This window comes from Rutidosis leptorrhynchoides, chromosome 3 (assembly GCF_046630445.1).
Source record: "Rutidosis leptorrhynchoides isolate AG116_Rl617_1_P2 chromosome 3, CSIRO_AGI_Rlap_v1, whole genome shotgun sequence".
NCBI lineage: Eukaryota > Viridiplantae > Streptophyta > Magnoliopsida > Asterales > Asteraceae > Rutidosis > Rutidosis leptorrhynchoides.
The window spans coordinates 679,113,440-679,133,169 of NC_092335.1; the positions used below are offsets into that span (position 1 = coordinate 679,113,440).

Consider the following 19,730-nt stretch of genomic DNA (forward strand, 5'->3'; position numbering starts at 1 on the left):
TGATGTGAATCACGGAACCGGTAGCATCATGGTGCACGTGTTGTGATGTGAACCACGGAGCCGGTAGCATCAAAGTGTGAACCACGGAGCCGGTAGCACTATAAAAATTAGGTGTGAACCATGGACCCGGTAGCACCGAAGTGTGAACCACGGAGTCAGTAGCACTATAAAAGAGTATGACTCGAATGCGTAATGACGTGAACCACGGAGCCGGTAGCGTCATAGCATTACGTATGGTGTGAACCACGGAGCCGGTAGCACCATGACGTGTGTATGGTTAACCATATAGCTTCTGTATGTGTTGTTGTATAGCATAATATATTATTTTGGTGAATATGCTAATGGTTATGCTAGTTGCGGTATTTGGAGGTTACTAGCTTATACTCGGAGTTTGTATGCTAATTGTTGTTACTAGCGAATATTACGGTGTATGAAAGTGCATACAAGTAGGTATATTATATATGTATATGTATAATTATTGCATTCACTAAGCTTTGCTTACCCTCTCGTTGTTTATCTTTTTATAGGCTCCGGCGTTGACAAGGGTAAGGGCATTCGGTTGGATTATAGATCCCGCTTGTTGTTTAGGGGACACTTTTGTGATGTGATAGCTTTTGGAGTTTGACCGAGATTTGGGTAGTTTAACCCCATACACCACGCTCATAGTGTCGTTTGGAAATTAAACTAATGTGGTCGAAACTCATGATTTGTACGAAACTCTTAAAACGGCCGACGTGGGCCCCGTTTTGTAAAACTCATTTTATGTTTGAATCGTATGAGTTTTTCATATTAGAACATGTTGTGAAAAGCGTTTTGTCTAATTATGTCGGGAAGTGGGAGATCTTTATTTGAAAATTTGCAAATTCGGACAGAACTGAATTGGGGCATGTGCGCGCCGCGCACCCTATGGTGGTGCGCGTGGCGCACTCCACTGTTATAAAAAAATAAAAAAAATCTTGTTTCACGTTATCGGTTGGTTATTGGTTTGGGTTGTTACACTACGCCATTTCGGCAAGTGAAGATGAAGTTGTACCTGAATCTCCACCGTTTCAGCAATACGATATTCGCGAATTCGAAGATTGATGAATGAGCTTGTTGAAAATAGCCGTTAGAAATTAAAGTAATCGTTTTTAGGAACTAAGTTGTTTTTCTATTTTTAAGAAATAATGTAATCGTTTTAGGGATTATTATAATAAACGGCTGTATTTTATGGAATACCAATCTATTAATACAACTAAACATGAATTACATTAATTGAAATTACATATTTTTAAAATTCCTTAACGAAACTATAAAATACATAACAAATTACTCATTATTATTAGCGGACCGAAAGTAAGGTGATAAGTTCCAAACGTGCTCGGTTAAATCGGCCTCTAACTGTTGGTGAACTTGCTTGTCTTTTATTTCCTTAACTCTTGCATCTCGATCCCTTAAATCCCGTTACAACCTTCGTGGTGGGTTCCTTTGTATCATTCTTTCTTCTCTCCTTCCAATAGCAAAACCGTTATTTTCTTGAATCATGTTATGTAATACAATACAAGCATACATATGTCTCCTAATTTTGTTGAAGTTTTTAGATCTCGTCGGAGTCTTTAACATTGCAAATTTACCCTGTAATACTCCAAATGCACGCTCTATATCTTTCCTTGCACTTTCTTGAAAACGTTTAAATTTTTTACGTGGTTCATCAATTGGATTATGGGGCGCTTTTACCAACATGACCCAATCTGGGTATATACCATCGCCTAGGTAATACCCTCTTTCGTTACGACGCCCGTTGACATCAAATGGTGAAGGTGGAGAGGTCCCATCTTTTATAGAGTTGGAAATTGGTGAGGCATTTAGAACGTTAATGTCATTGTTCGAACCTTCCATACCAAAGAATGCATGCCATATCCACAAATCTTGTGAGGCGACTGCTTCAAGCATTACAGAAGGCCCTTTTTGATCACCTCTTGTATATTGTCCTTGCCAACCAACAGGACAATTCTTCCACTCCCAATGCATACAATCAATACTACCAAGCAAACCCGATAAACCATGTTTTTGTGCGTGAAAATTGTAAAGTCTTGCGATATCTTCGGCAATGGATTTTCGCAAATATTCTCTAGCAAACAAATGAAATACACATTTGCAGAAATAATCTAAACATAAAGCAGCCGTTTTCTTACCTATTTTTATGTATTGGGAAAAAAAAATCGGGTGTAGTTCCATACGCCATTTGACGTATGGCCGCTGTACACTTTTGAAGAATCGTCAAACTTTGACGAGCTGTTGCATCGGGACGTTCCCTAAAAAACAAAAAATATTCAGGAATATTGGTACTATTAAAATTAGATATATACCTTTCACAATTCGGAGAAATAACTGACGACTCATTCGATAACGTCTCTTAATTTTTTTCTGGATACATTGGTGTCTCAGAAAAATAATCATTGTATAACCTCAAAGCAGCATCTTCACGATCCCTAGCAATATAAACCCGGCTTCGAGGGAATCGCGAACTGCTTGCTTCTCCATCGACTTCATCTTCCGTTATACTATTAATAAAACTAACAATTTTTTCATCATCGGAATCATCATCAAAAAACTCGAGCATCTTGTAAGTGTCTTCCATTGTGAAAAAAATAAAATTGTAGTTTGTATGTTATTTGATTCAAAAGAATAGAAGTAGGATTGTTGGATGTTTGTGTGTTAAAAAGAAATGTAATGTAAATATATATATATATATATATATATATATATATATATATATATATATATATATATATATATATATATATATATATATATAAATACTGATTTTTTTTTATAATTCCAACGGCTATAAATAGCCCAACCACAAGCCGCCACGTGTCAGCAACGTCTGTTGCTTGTCACGTTGCTTAGCTATAAACGCCAAAGTGAAGGGGTGGAGTAACGGATAGATACGGGCCAAAAATGGCGTTTCTTGGAGCCAAGTCAGAAAGTAACGGGGCCACTTACCCCTGTTACGAATGGTCTAATAGTGTATAATACATAACCCGTTGAGTTGGAAAATATGTCTTTTCCTCTTTATATATTCCATCCCCAGATGCCGTTTTTATTTTTCTTTTAAGTTTTCAAGATTTATTAATTAAATATTAAATATATTAAAATTGTAATTGTAATTGATAATTTGAAAATCAAATTGTATACACAACCGAAGAGTTGGGAAATTTATGTCATGACCCCTTTTTATATTCCTCTTATAAAGTTATACGAGCAATGGGAGTGGGGGATGTCACTTACCCCGTCCCCTCTTCTGGCGCCAGTCACCCCACTCCCTCCTGACTTCACCTTGTTCCGTCGCGGGTCTGTCAGTCACCTCGGCCACGCAAAATGCACCCTGAATAAAATTAAAAAAAAAAAATTCAACCGTTGCATTCTAGCCGTTGGGGTGTTTTCCATTTTTTTTTTCTTTTTTACTTTCTATATATATACAACATATACACAAACACAAACACAAATCTCATTCACAAACACAAATCTCATTCACAAAAAAAAATTTGTCAAATTATTATCATCCACAATGGAGTCCACTCTCACCCTATTCACCCGGATCGGCTCAAGGTTCGGCTAGTGGTGGTGGTGAGGCTAATCTCGGTTTTTCAAATTTTGCCAATTCACAACAATCAAAAATATAATGGAAGTTATTTCTATTTATGTTAATTTTTATAATTATATTCATTTATGTTATATTTAAAATCATAAAAAATAATAATAAAAATATAAACAGACATGCCTAACTGACAGAGGTCACCACTCCCCACTTTTTCTGACTAAGCTAGTCAGGCCTGACATGCCAAGTGACCTCAGTCACCACTCCCAGTGCTCTACTCGATAGTTATTTACATATTAAATTAATATTTTTTAATATTTTAAATTATATATATCCTCCTCGACTAAAGTTACCAAACTCTTTCTTTCTCACATCACTACTGATGTGTGCGAGGTGTACTAGGAAATAGTATTATTTTTACAACGAAATACTATTAAATACGATACAATTTTACACAAGATATTTATTTATTTATAGAATGGATATACCTAAACCTTGCTACAACACTTATAGGTAGTGTACCTATTCGTACAGTAGTGTAGTTTTTAGTAAGTCTGGTTCGTTCCACAGGGATCTTTTAAACAAGCTTAACGCTATATTTTTAACTTATAATTATAAAAATACAAAAATATATAAATAATATTATTATTATAAAAAGGGGTTTTTTATCGTTTAATAACCGGTTTGTCGATTTTAAAACTTTAGTCGCAGTTAAAACCTAATGTAAAATATTAAAAATAAATATAACTTAATTTAAAGCGTAAAGTAAATAACGATAATGAAATTGCAATAAATAAAAATGCGATAAATAAAAAGTACGACAATTAAAAAGTACGATAATTAAAAGTGCAATTAAATATAATGACAATAAATAAAAGTGCGATAATTAAAAGTGCAATTAAATATAAAGTAAAGGAATTATGCTTATTTAAACTTCCATAATCATGATGTTTGACATGTTGATTTTTAGTTTATTCCCATGGGTTAATTGTTCTTTGTCCTGAATTATTCAATATGTCCATACGGATTTGTCCATAATAGTCCATCAGTCATAATCATAAAATGCGGAAGTCTTCGTCAAATTATCCTTATTCCCGAAGTCAAATATTCCAACTAATTGGGGATTCGAATTGTAACAAGGTCTTAATACTTTGTTTAATGAATACACCAGGTTATCGACTGCGTGTAAACCAAGGTTTTACTACTTTGTTAACAATTACACCAATTACCCTTGAATGTAATGCACCCTTGTTTCAACAAGTCTATTAACTATTAATCCAGTTCCGTGTCCGGTAAAATGAACAATTATTGGTATTTATAGATATCCCGCCCACCGTACCTAGTCAAGCGTATGTGGTTATATATAAATACGTCAAATTATAAGTCTATATATTAAATTATCGAGGTATCATTTAGTTAATATAAAGCCCATTAATAGCCCATAGTCTAATTTCCACAAGTGTCGTTCTTTTGTCCAAACCCCAATTATGGTACAAAGCCCAATTACCCAATTATAATATTTAGTCCAACATCACGATTACTTCGGCATTAAATAAGCATAATAATAACTTAGCTACGAGACATTAATTTAAAAATAACATTAACCATAACTTACAGTGATTAAAAATAGCGTAGCGTTACACGGACAAAATTTCGACTTACACCCTTACAACATTCGCTATCATACCCTTATTATTAGAATTTAAAATTAAAATTAAAATATAATATATATATATATATATATATATATATATATATATATATATATATATATATATATATATATATATCTTTACGTATGAATGAGAAGAGAAAAAGATGTTTATATATCGTTCACCAAACTGCGAATTTATAGGCATGTGGCCTCTCACCTACTGCCATGCGATCGCATGGCTTTTAGCCTTCCAGGCCATGCGATCGCATGGCCACTTTTTCCAGCTCACAAGACTTTGTTTCTTTGTATGCCGACGGTTTTTATAAATAAATATAATATATAAATAATTATAAGAATTATTTAAATATTATATTATATTTATGTGCATAGTTGACTTGTAATTTTTAGTCCGTTGCGTCGAGCGTTGAGAGTTGACTTTGGTCCCGGTTCCGGATTTTCGAACGTCCTTGCGTACAATTTAATATCTTGTATTTTGCGTTTCGCTTCTTGTACTCTTGTAATTTTGAGACGTTTCTCATCAATAATTGGAACCACTTTGATTGTATTTTGTACTTTTTAGCTTTTTGGCTGTTTGCGTCTTCAATTCGTCGAATCTGTCTTTTGTCTTCACCTTTTATTATTTAAACGAATATCACTTGTAAATAGAACAATTGCAACTAAAAGCTTGTCTTTCTTGAGGGATAATGCTATGAAATATATGTTCGTTTTTATCATTATCAAATATTCCCACACTTGAGCGTTGCTTGTCCTCAAGCAATACAGTCTTGAAATAAAAATACTAGAATGACTTCTTTATTCTTCACACTTTGTACATCAGTGATTTCTTTACGGCGGTATGAACAATGGTAGTAACGTTGTGGTTTATAGTCCCACATGACTATGAAAATTTAGATCCTTAAGGAAATTGGATCTTTATGAAAACATTTGATCTTTTGAAAATACGGTCTAGCTTTTACCCTAGATAAGTTTTCCGGAATAACCCTTCACCGGTGTTTGCAAATTGTTTTTGTGGGTTTGGTGGGTTTCAGATTTGAAAATTTTAGCTCAAAACTTGTGGTTTTGTATTACCCACTTGCTAACCTTGTATTAGGAAAGCAATACGTCCAGTTTACTTGTTCCGTATATTACCTTTCGATAAACTACCGTCTGGTTGTAAAGGAAAGCGTTGAACAAGCAACTGTTAAGGCAATGTCCCCTGACATGCTTTTAATTATGGTCTATAACGTGTCGGATGCAATTACTATCCTTGGTAGGAGCAATAGTAAAGCTCACCCTTATAATTTTTTGGTCTGGAACAAGGTCATGTCTTTGACCATGCTATGCAACCACCGTTCTTACGGTTGACAACCGATTTGGTTCAGGTGACCTAATGAATTCTAGGTGAATTCCTAGGATTTTACGTTCAATGGTAATGAACGCATTTAAAATGGGTTTTCAGAAAACAAATCGGTTTGTAATTTTGATCAAAATATTTTCTCGTTCAAGCTCGAGTTTAGATATCATCGAATTCCATGAGTTTGTAATTCTCAATCTTTAAGATCAATCTCTGGGATTGAGTAATATCAGGCTTAAAAGCTGATTTTTGATCTTTAAGGAGATTATCCTTTCTGGGAGTCAGATTCATTAGTCTTATCCAGCTAATTTGCACGGCGTCCTCCCCATTTTACAAGACAGATCCTCTCATAGTTAGGATAAGTCTGACCACTTGGCGACCCTGTTTGATGCTGATGTCCGTGGATTTCCTGCTGATTTTAGTGACGACTTTTCTAGATTTTTCGTCAACCTACAGCTGGTCTGGACGACAACTTCATGACCTAAATCAAGAAGCGCGTTTCTTTTTTGGAAGACTTTACTTCCTTTTAATGATGGAATTGATTCATCGTGTAGATCCATCTTTCTTTTAAATGTATTGCATTAAATTGGGTAAAACTGATTAGTTTAGTCCAAAGCAAAAGTATCTTCAGTTATTTGTACAAAAATATGTGATATATGTTCAAAATAATTTGGTAAATTTTTCCCACACTTGGCTTTTTATTTTCTTTTTTTTGCCTTTTTATTGTCCTCTATTGCATTTTAAATGAATTCTAACATTTTGGTTTGTATCTTAATTTATGTCCTTTCTGAGGTAACAATAATTTCGGTGTTAACACCTAGTTTTTTCATTCATAAATATGTATAAACATGATTTTGAGTTCATTTATTTGAAAATTTTGAAAAATTTCACTAGAATTGGGTAGTCAGTATATAAGACTAGGGCTGTTCTTTATTATCAGAGAGCACTAGATTCTAATACAACTACTGCGTTACTAGTATTTCTAATGGTAACCAAGTGTATAATTTTTAAAATTCCGAAAGAATTTAATCCCTTCCCACACCTAAGATCTTGCAATGCCCTCATTTGCAAGAAATCAGTAATAATTTAAATTATTGAGGGTGATTAGCGTAGAAAAATGATTAAATTTTACCAAAGTTTCCAAACTTATTGGCGTTTGTTTTTTGTTTTTTTTTTTTTTGTTTTTTGTTTTTTGTTTTTGGCATACTTTAATTCAATAAGATTAAAAATAATGATAATAAAAGTTCTCGTCCCTCCCTTGGGTAGAGCAATTTCGGTTCAATGACCTAGTTTTCAACTCACGACGAATTTTTAGAAATTAATTTTTAACTTAGCGAAATAAAGTAAATTTTTGTTTTTAAATTCACACCAAACTTAAATTTATAATGCATAAAATTAAAAATTCATATTATTAAAAATTAAAAATTCACACCAAATTTATATTATATTTTTGTTTTTATACAACAAACTTATATTAAAAATATTAATTTTTTAAATATTTACAAACTTAAATATATTGATTTAAAAAGTTTACAATAATAATTTAATATTTAAATATTAATAAAATTAAAAATCTTTTTGGTCTTTTATCCCACTTTAATCAATCAAATATTATCAAAAATATACGCCCCTCTTTTCGGTAAAGTAATTTCGGTTCCATAACCTAGTTTAACTCATGATGAATTTTTGAAATATTTTGGGTTGAATGATTAAAGATATTTATACCTTAAGAATAAACGGTAAATTTCGCAGTGATGTAATAAATTTTTGTATGATATCAATAATTTCGGTCGCAAAACCTAATTTTATTGAGTACCAATTTAATACTTTATAGCGAACGATTTAGCGTTTATTATCAAAAGGTTCAAAGCAATAAAAATAAAAATAAAAACTGTACATACTTACCTGTGAAATAGAATTCTTAGTGACCTGCTTTAGCCCACTCATAAGATAGTCGGACTAATTGGTTTTCCATAGCTACATAGGCGTAACCTCGAGCATTCAACGTTTTTTCTTCGAAACATATGAACGGTCCATCTCTGCATAAAGTAATGAACTCGGTATTGGAATATGTCTGATTTGTTGAGCATTTTCCTTCGTGTGACCATTTTCCGCATTTGTGACATCTTTCAAGGTGTCGTGCTCTTCTTTTCGCTGCGGATTTTGATTTTCCTTTACCAAAATGTAACTTATTATTTTCGTTTCTGGATTCTTTTCTTACTCCGTCCAATTTACCTCTGATTAATGATACCAATTCACTTGGAAGGGTGTCATTATTACATTTAGTGATCAAAGCGTGTAGCATTAGACCATGGTTTAGTTCACAGGAAGTCTTCATCTCGTAAAACCTAAAAAAATAAAAATTTAGAATGGGGGGAGAAGACTAGTTCTTTAGGGTCTGCTAGGGAAAGACCATTCAGATTCCATTCTCGAGAACTACACGAAAACAGAAAATCTAACTCTAACAGAAATACATATTATCCTTTAAAGATTCGAACCTCCCCACACTTAGTTAGCTGTGGTGTTGAAATTGTGATTAACTTCGTTGTCAACTTCCATCGGATCATGTACGTAATGTTTAACTCTGTGACCATTAACTTTAAATTCAATCCCATTTGAATTTATTAATTCTATTGTTCCGTACGGGAAAACTCTTTTGACTATGAATGGTCCAGACCATCTTGATTTCAATTTTCCAGGAAATAGCTTGAATCGTGAATTGAAAAGAAGAACTCTGTCTCCTTCTTTAAATTCTTTTGAACTTCTGATTCTTTTATCATGCCATTCTTTGTTCTTTCTTTATAGATTAACGAATTTTCGTATGCTTCATGTCTTAATTCTTCTAATTCGTTTAGTTGACTTAATCGTAGACGTCCGGCTTCATGTAAATCAAGATTACATGTCTTCAAAGCCCAAAATGCTTTGGTTTCAATTTCTACTAGAAGATGACATGCTTTTCCGTAAACGAGTTTAAAAGGTGTGGTTCCAATTGGAGTTTTGTAGGCTGTTCTAAAAGCCCAGAGTGCATCCTCCAATTTAATGGACCATTCCTTCGGATTTGATCCTACAGTTTTCTCTAGAATACGTTTTAAAGCTCGGTTGGTATTTTCAACTTGTCCACTTGTTTGTGGATGATAAGCAGTGGAGATTTTATGAGTTACTCCATATCTTTTGAGAACTTTTTCAAGTTAATTGTTACAAAAATGAGTACCCCGATCACTTATTAAAGCTTTCGGTGTTCCGAACCTTGCAAAAAGACGTTTTAAAAAGTTGACTACAACTCGTGCATCGTTAGTTGGGAGAGCTTGTGCTTTCTCCCATTTAGATACATAATCAACGGCTACGAGAATGTATAGATTATTATGAGATTTTGGAAATGGACCCATAAAGTCAATACCCCAAATGTCAAATACTTCACATACTTGAATGACATTTTGTGGCATTTCATCACGTTGACTTATTTTTCCGGCCCTTTGACAAGCATCACAGGATTTTCAAAGAATGTGTGCGTCTTTGAAAATTGTAGGCCAATAGAATCCAGCATCATAAACTTTTCTTGCTGTTAGTTGAGGCCCATAATGCCCTCCTGTTGGTCCTGTGTGACAATGGTTTAATATTTTACTAGCTTCATCTCCGAATACACATCGGCGTATTATTCCATCGGGACAACTTTTAAACAAATGTAGATCTTCCCAGAAATAGTGTTTTATATCACTAAAGAATTTCTTTCGTTTTTGGTACGACAATCCTTTTTCAAGGAATCCACATACTAAGTAGTTTGCATAGTCTGCAAACTATGGAATTTCATTATAATCTATCTTCAATAGATATTCATCAGGAAAGTTGTCTTGTATGGCCGATTCATTTAGAACTTCTAATTCAGGATTTTCAAGACGAGAAAGATGATCAGCGGCGAGATTTTCTGCTCCCTTTTTGTCTCGGATTTCAATATCAAACTCTTGTAAGAGTAAGATCCAACGGATTAATCGTGGTTTGGCATCTTGTTTTGAAAATAGGTATCTAAGAGCAGAATGGTCGGTATAGACCACCGTTTTAGCTAGAACGAGATATGAACGAAATTTGTCAAAAGCAAAGACAATAGCAAGGAGTTCTTTTTCAGTAGTTGTGTAATTCGTTTGTGCTCCTTGTAACGTCTTACTAGCATAATAAATAGGTTGAAATTATTTTTCAATCATTTGTCCTAAAACGGCTCCCATTGCAAAATCACTTGCATCGCACATTAGTTCAAACGGTAGATTCCAATTTGGAGTTATCATGATCGGTGCATTAGTGAGTTTTTCTTTAAGAATATTAAAAAATTTGATACATTCATCTGAAAAGATGAATGGAGCATCATTTTCTAGGAGTTTATTCATAGGAGTGGCAATTTTAGAAAAATCTTTTATGAAACGTCGGTAAAAACCGGCATGCCCTAGAAAACTCCTAACTCCTCTAACATTGGTGGGACGTGGAAGTTTAGCAATTACATCTACTTTAGCTCTATCCACTTCAATTTCTTCCTTTGAAATTTTATGACCAAGAACGATGCCTTCTTTAACCATGAAATGGCATTTCTCCCAATTAAGAACTAGATTTGATTGTTCGCATCTAATAAGCATTCGTTCAAGATTAACTAGACATGATTCAAAAGTATCACCGAAGACTGAAAAGTCATCCATGAAAACTTCCATGCATTCTTCTATCATGTCGTGAAAAATCGCCATCATGCACCTTTGAAAGGTTGCAGGGGCGTTGCAAAGTCCAAATGGCATGCGTTTGTAAGCAAAAGTACCATAAGGGCATGTGAATATGGTTTTCTCTTGGTCCTCGGGTGCTATTGGAATTTAAAAATATCTGGAAAAACCATCAAGAAAACAATAGTAACTATTTTCGGCTAATCTTTCCAACATTTGATCAATGAAAGGTAAGGGAAAGTGATCTTTTCTGGTGGCGTCATTTAATTTTCTATAATCAATACAAACACGCCATCCTATTACAGTCCTAGTAGAAATAAGCTCATTTTTCTCATTTGTGATGACAGTCATGCCACCCTTCTTAGGCACGCATTGAACTGGGCTTACCCATGGACTATCAGAGATTGGATAAATTAAACCTGCATCAAGCAGTTTAATAATTTCTTTCTTAACAACATCTTGCATATTTGGATTTAGTCTTCTTTGGCATTGCACATATGGTTTATGACCTTCTTCCATAAGGATTTTATGTGTGCAATATGAAGGACTTATTCCTTTAATATCATGAATTTTCCATGCAATAGCTGGTTTATGAGCTTTTAGCACAGAAATGAGTTGTGATTTTTCATTTTCAATAAGAGAAGACGATATTATTACAGGTAATTCAGATTCACCCTGTAAATAAGCGTATTCCAAATGGTTTGGAAGTGGCTTTAACTCTAATGTCGGTGGTTCTTCTATCGATGATTTGTATCGATATCTGTCTTCTTCTTTTAGCATTTGAATTTCTTCTGTTGTTGGTTCATATCCATTAGCCATAAGTGTAACTAACATTATAGTTTCATCAATTGGTTCAGTTCCTTCTCCTAAAGAACATTCTCCTGTTCCTTGTAATTCTGGAAATTCATCTAACAATTCTGCATGTGATTCTATAGTTTGAATATAATAACATGTATCATCTGCAGATTGCGATTGTTGCATGGCTCTATCAACTGAAAAAGTAACACTCTCGTCCTCTATACTTAGGGTCAGTTTCTTACCAAACACGTCTATTATTGCTTTGGCCGTGTTTAAGAATGGTCTTCCTAATATGAGAGGTACTCGAGAATCTTCTTCCATGTCCAGAATAACAAAATCTACTGGAAATACTAAAGTACCAACTTTAACTAGCATATTCTCCATTATCCCTCTAGGATATTTTATTGATCGATCGGCTAGTTGTATACTTATTCGTGTTGGTTTCAATTCTCCAAGGTCTAGTTTAGCGTATAGTGAATACGGCATTAAATTTATACTAGCACCTAAGTCTGCCAATGCTTTTATTGAACTAAGACTACCCAGAAAACATGGAATTGTGAAACTTCCTGGATCTGATAATTTTTCTGGTATCTTATTCAACAGCACTGTAGAACAATTAGCATTCATAGTGACAGCCGAGAGTTCTTCCATTTTCTTTCTATTCGTGATTAGATCTTTCAAAAATGTAAGACCCGAATAATTGTAGTGTACATGTGTGTATATAAGTTACTCAGTTTTGGGGTTTTGGTTGCACATAATTAAAATGAGAAAAGATGCTGAACTGGGAGGTCGCGCGCCGCGCGGCTAGGTGGCGCGCCACGCCATCTGTCTGTGATAGATTCCCCTTTTCTTTTTAATTAGATATTTTGAGGGCATTTTGGTAAAATCACCTTGGTGTCCGAATTTAATGCCTTAGATCAGTTTTGGGAGCTCATTAACTCCATTCACAACCACCTTATCCTCTCCAATTCAATTCTAGTGAGAGAGTGCATTCCTTGAGTGAGAAAGCTTCATTAAAGGGTAAAGGAGGTTGAATCGGGTCTTAGTGCGAGTTCTAAAGTCGTTCATCTAGTCGCTAGCTACGTAGTGATTGTGTTGGTAAGTTCTAAAACCTAGATTCTTACTTTAATTGCATTAAGGGTTAGTGATGCACACAAAACCCACTTGCTAGTAATTTGGGGGTTTTGGGTGAAATTGGGTCATGTGGACTCAAAGGTAACTAATTAGGGTTTTCAAAGTGTTAATTTATGTTTATGAACCTAATTAGTTAGTTAAAGTACTAGAACACTTCAATGATATGTAAATGGGTGTTAATTGGGCATGGATGACCCAAATGGGTGTGTTGACCTTGAAATGAGTCAAATGGGTCTTTAATGACCTAAGCTGTGAAGACCCGTCCTAATCCATCAGGACGAAGTCCATATCGATTATAAACGATTCACAACAGTTGATTACATCGCGAGGTATTTGACCTCTATATGATACATTTTACAAACATTGCATTCATTTTTGAAAAGACAATCTTTCATTACATCTAAGGTTGACATCATGCATACCATTTCATAATATATCTTGCTATAATTGACTTAATAATAATCTTGATGAACTCAACGACTAGAATGCAACGTCTTTTGAAATATGCCATCAAAATGACTACAAGTAATATCTTTAAAGTGAGCAAATGCATAGCGGAAGATTTCTTTCATACCTGAGAATAAACATGCTTTAAAGTGTCAACCAAAAGGTTGGTGAGTTCATTAGTTTAACATAAATAATCATTTCATAGTTTTAATAGACCACAAGGTTTCATATTTCCATTTCTCATAAACATACGTCCCATGCATAGATACAAAAATATCATTCATATGGATTGAACACCTGGTAACCGACCTTAACAATATGCATATAGAATATCCCCATTATTCCGGGATCCTCCTTCGGACATGATATAAATTTCGAAGTACTAAAGCATCTGGTACTTTGGATGGGGCTTGTTGGGCCCGATAGATCTATCTTTAGAGTTCGCGTCAATTAGGGTGTCTGTTCCCTAATTCTTAGATTACCAGACTTAATAAAAAGGGGCATATTCGATTTCGATCATTCAACCATATAATGTAGTTTTGATTACTTGTGTCTATTTCGTAAAAACATTTATAAAAATTGCGCATGTATTCTCAGCCCAAAAATATAAAGGGTAAAAAGGTAAATGAAACTCACGCATATAAATATTGTAAAACAGTTAATAAAGCATTTGCATGTATTCTCAATTCCAAAAATGTAAAGAGTAAAAGGGAGCAAATGAAACTCACTATAATGTATTTTGTAGTAAAAATACATATGGCGACATTGAACAATACAGGGTTGACCTCGAATTCACGAACCTATATCAGTTATATATATTAACACATATAATTGTAATCGAACAAATTTACATATTAACAGTGAAAAATTGTTATTTTAGTAAATTATTTGTTTCATTAATAACTTAATTAGATATATTTATTTTTATATATTTTAATTAGATGATTAATATTTATTCCCAAAAATATTAATATAGTTTATGTGTTATATCATGAATATGTTTTATATAGAAAATTCTTATTTGATATATTAATATTAATAATACTAATAATAATGATAACAATAATACTAATTATGATAAAATTTATAATAATTCTAATAATTAAGATAATCTTCTTATAAAGGATGATTCTAATACAATATTAATCTTTAATACTTTTAATAATAAGAATGATAATAATAATAATAATAATAATAATAATAATAATAATTATTATTATTATTATTATAATATCTATAATAATAATACTTTTACTAATAATGATATTAATAATGATATTAATAATAATAATAATAATAGTTATATCATTTAACCATAATATTGGTAAAACTAAATAATAATAATTATACTTCTAATTCTTAGAAACTAATAACATTTATCATAATAATAACAATAATCAATAATAATGATAATAATAATAATAATAGTTTTAATACTAACAATATTCTTAATTATAATTGTAATCATAATGATAATGTTAACTAATATTTTTAGATGACAAAATCTATAATACTAATTAATAATAATAATGATTTTCATCATACTTAATAATAATAATGCTAATAATAGTAATACCAATACTTGATAATAATAATTATAATTATGATACTTGTATTAGGTATTAATAATAATAATTAATAATAACAATAATAATAATAATAATAATAATAATAATAATAATAATAATAGAAATAAAATAATAAAGTATACCCTTTATAATCTTTGTGTAAAAAGAAGTGCTGCGGATGGGACTCGAACCTGAGACCTCTCGATAACCCACAACACCCTCAACCATCAAACCAAGTCTGCTTTTTTTGATTATAGCTACAACCGTATATATTTAATCTAAACACTCCTGCCTCCTTTATCTTCTTCTTCATAAACCAAATTGATTGAAAACAAATTCGAAATTTTAACATATAAATCCAGTTTGTTTTTGATTATAACAACGAAACAGATTAATAAGTAATTGGTTATTGGTTATATTAATTAAAACAAAAGAATGAAAAAAAATAACTGAAACAGACTATGAAACCCGTTATGAACCCAAGATCGAAATTCGAATTCTAGTTTGTTTTAACAAAAACTTATAACATGAAATAGTTTTTAAATCAAACATAAAAACTTTTTGTAACCTCAATTGCATCCAAAACTTTAAATTGAACTTGAATTTTGCCAAGAACGAATCAGTTTGACTTTTCTTCATAAACTTTGACTTGTAAATTCGTGTTTGATATAAAGAATTGAAATCGGGGACTTTGCAGAAAGATTAAAGGAAGAATTCCTAACACGATTGCATTTATAGATTTTGTAAATTGTTGAAAAATCGAGTTTTGTGATTTTTGGTCAAAAACAGGGACGTCGACTAGTTCATCCCTTTTTCTTAATAAATTTCAATCTGAAGTTGACTGTAATCATTTTAATTGATAATGTGGATGGAAGAAGTGAGAGAACTAATTCATAACACTGGATAATTCATTGGTTAAATAAAGTTTGATAGTCGACAAGTTGATTGACAGAAAAATAAAAAAAATACGTATGATACCGACGGCTAACAGATTCTTGGATGTTATTGATTTTAAAGTCGTGATTAAATTCGATCTGTATTCAGATAGAGGACAGAAACAAGAGATGAAACAGGAAAAAGAAATACAAACAAAATAGATGATTGACTGAATTTGTAATCTGTGAATTTAAATCGATATGTATATCAATCAATTAGACAATTAATCAGAAAGACAGCGACTTGAAACAAGAATTGCAATTATCTGCAAACGATTTTGTATATATATCTGTATATGTTAATAACCGTACATATACATTAGTTTATATATCTGTTTATATCTATCCATTGTATTAGATTTTTGTAATATTAATTAATAATCAACATCTATTAATAATGGTACTATTTTTAGTAAAAATACTATTAATAATCATAGAGATAATACTAATCTTAGTGATAAAAATAATTAACAACATCAAATAATACTAATAATAATATTAAAGATAAAAGAAAAAAAATGATAATAATAATGATGATGATAATAATAAATCACTATAATGATAATAGTGAAAATGATAATAATACTCTTATTAATGATAATTGTAATAATACTATTTATATTTATATTATTTTTATTAACAACACTAAGTTACAACAATAACTATTCATAATGATAATAATATTCAATAACTTTAATAATGATTTTTAATGATAATAATAATCATAATTATAAAATAATAATAACAATTTATATATATATCAAATTTATATCATTATATTATATGTATATTCAAATTACTATATATAATTATATTTTACATATCCAGATTCATTACTTAGATAGATGTATCAATTATCAAAACAATTTAAATTCAGAGTACAACATTATACAAATTATACTTTGTTAATCATTGACAAAATTATGTTCAAAATCAATTAATAACAAGTTTTAGTTATTTTAATCTATCTTTCTTAATAACTAAATCACACATCAGTTCTCTACTATAATTATGTTACAATATCTAATTATGTATATGTATAGTTAATTACATGTACATTTCTATTTGCGTTTATAGGTTCGTGAATCGTCGTAAACAGTCAAAGGTAATTGAACATATGAATATAGTTCTAAAATTTTCAAGACTCAATATTACAGACTTTGCTTATCGTGTCGAAAACATATAAAGATTAAAGTTTAAATTTGGTCGAAAATTCTCGGGTCGTCACATAAGTGGTCTTGGATGTGTGAAAATGAGTTAAATTGGTGATTTAAAAATGTAATAAGACCATATTTGACTAGAGTTAGGGTTTTTGGTGAAGTTGACCCATTATTAGGGTTAATGGTGCAAAATAGGTCGGGATTGCACTTTGGGTCAAAATGACTTAGGAATGGTGAAAGAATTGGTTGACCGACTTGAGTTTGCGTTTGATAATATGTATAATGTGATAGGTACGTTACTTTGAGGTTTCGCAAGCTCGGGTATCTTTTCACAAGACTTTGAGGTGAGTGGAATAATTATATGCGTATGTATATAATGTATCTATTTGTTGTAGCGTGAAAGGTGTAGTGTCGAGGTGTTAAGACACCACGTTTCACGTGAAGAGTGTAGCATCGAGGTGTTAAGATGCCACTCGGGTGTAGCATCGAGGTGTTAAGATGCCACCTAGGAGTGTAGTGTCGAGGTGTTAAGACACCACTCCATAAAATAATGAGTGATGCATCGAGGTGTTAAGATGCCACTCGGGGTGATGTGCCGAGGTGTTAAGGTGCCACCCTAGGGGTTAGTGGTGCGAGGTGTTAAGTGCCCTAACGGATGTTACGAACACCGATGGCGTTTTCGCGAGCGTCGTTCCCTTGTACTATTGGTTAACCATGGTTATTTGTGTTGTAAGCATATTATATTATTCGAGTTATATTTATATGCGGATGTTATGCTAGCTTGGGGGTATTGGTGATTTATAGCTTGTTATTGCGACGATAAGCTAAGGTTGTTTGCTAGCATGTTTGCGGTTGTGTAAGTGTATGCAAGTAGGTATAATTATATATGTATTCGTATAATTATTGCATTCACTAAGCTTTGCTTACCCTCTCGTTGTTTACCATTTTATAGGTTCGGTTTTGGACAAGGGTAAGGGCATCGTTTTGGACTAGAGATCCCGCTTGATGCTAGGGGACGCTTTTGGCTTTAGTAGCTCTTGGAGTTTGACCGATAGTTGGGTAGTTTAATCCCAAACGCCATGCTCATTGTGTAGTTTGGAACTTAAACTTTTTGGTGGTCGATACTCGTAAATTGTATTAAACTCGTAAAACGGCCGATGTGGGCCCCGCCTGTAAAACATTGATTTTATATTTGAAACAAGTTAGTTTTACATATTTGGATGTATGGTAAAAAGCGTTTCGTCTAAATGTGTCGGGAACTAGTCAATCTTTTTCGCATTTTGAGACTTTCCGGACAGTCCACTTTGGCGCGCCGCGCCCCTACCTGGCGCGCCGCGCGGGTATGCTGCATAGGAAATTTTTTTTTATTTTGTATTTTCGCGTGGTTTAGTCGAGGGTTGGTTTGGGTTGTTACAAGTGGTATCAGAGCATGGTCTAAGGGATTTAGGTGACTTGAGATAGGCGCCTAGACTTAGACTTTTTGTGTGTGCGCTATGCGGGACTTGTAGGACTTTGGGTCGGATCGGGATTGGTTTGTGCATAGGTTTATGTAAACTAATCATGCGCTATTTGTTATGTATGTTTAGCGAGCATCGAGCGAGATGGACGTTGTACTAGCAAGTTAATGCGACGTGCTCGCGTAACAATGATTAGCTACCATTGTTACGGGCGCAAATCGTGTCGAACAAGCAATGTACGATGATTGTTGAGCAAGATGGGGTAGTGTGGTGTATACGTATATACATACGTGTTTTGTATTTTTGTTTCGCCGCTTAACCTACTTCGTTTTATAGAATGAAGACGAGAAACGGACCCGATCATGATAACGTAAGTACAAGTGAGGACGCCGAGTTTTCGGCCAAGGTTGAGGCCGTCTTTAAAAAGTTAAAAGCGGATTTTCTTACGGACGTCTGAAAAGTCTTCCAAGATTCGGTCGATGGGCAAGTGACCGATTTGATAAATGAACGAATGAAGGCCACTATCGAAGAGGCCCTTGATGCTAGAAACATTTATCCTCGTGGTGAAGGAGGTGAAGGAAGGCGGGACTTCCACTACAAGAATTTCAAGGACGCTCAACCCCCGATGTTTAATGGGGTACGAGATCCTTTAAAAAGTACATGTTGGATCTCCGACATCGAGGGAGCTTTCCGTACCTCGGAATGTCCTCCCGAGAAGAAGGCGAGGTATGGCTCTAGCATGTTACGAGAAGAGGCTAAGTTATGGTGGGATGATAAAATCAACTTGTATGGTGAGGAACAATGTATGGGCTTGACGTGGGAAGAGTTTAAGAAGGAGTTTTTTTAAGGAATACCGAACTTCTTCCGATCTCGATAGAATCCGGGACGAGTTGCACCATTTGCAACAAGGCTCAATGGACTTAGTTACTCTTAAGTCTACATTCTT

The 19,730-nt window shown here is 33.1% G+C and overlaps 1 protein-coding gene across 1 annotated transcript in view; it reads right to left on the reverse strand.

Moving 5' to 3' along the window:
• Window positions 1–1,443: 1,443 nt before the first annotated feature.
• Window positions 1,444–19,730, reverse strand: part of LOC139902655 (uncharacterized) — a 77,270-nt gene continuing 58,983 nt past the window's right edge. The window contains exons 3-6 of the mRNA XM_071885261.1: window positions 3,274–3,370; window positions 2,415–2,613; window positions 2,175–2,294; window positions 1,444–2,110 (exon numbers count right to left, since the gene is read on the reverse strand). Of these exons, the coding sequence (XP_071741362.1) occupies window positions 1,444–2,110; window positions 2,175–2,294; window positions 2,415–2,613; window positions 3,274–3,370 (1,083 nt within the window). The remainder of the gene's footprint in view (window positions 2,111–2,174; window positions 2,295–2,414; window positions 2,614–3,273; window positions 3,371–19,730) is intronic.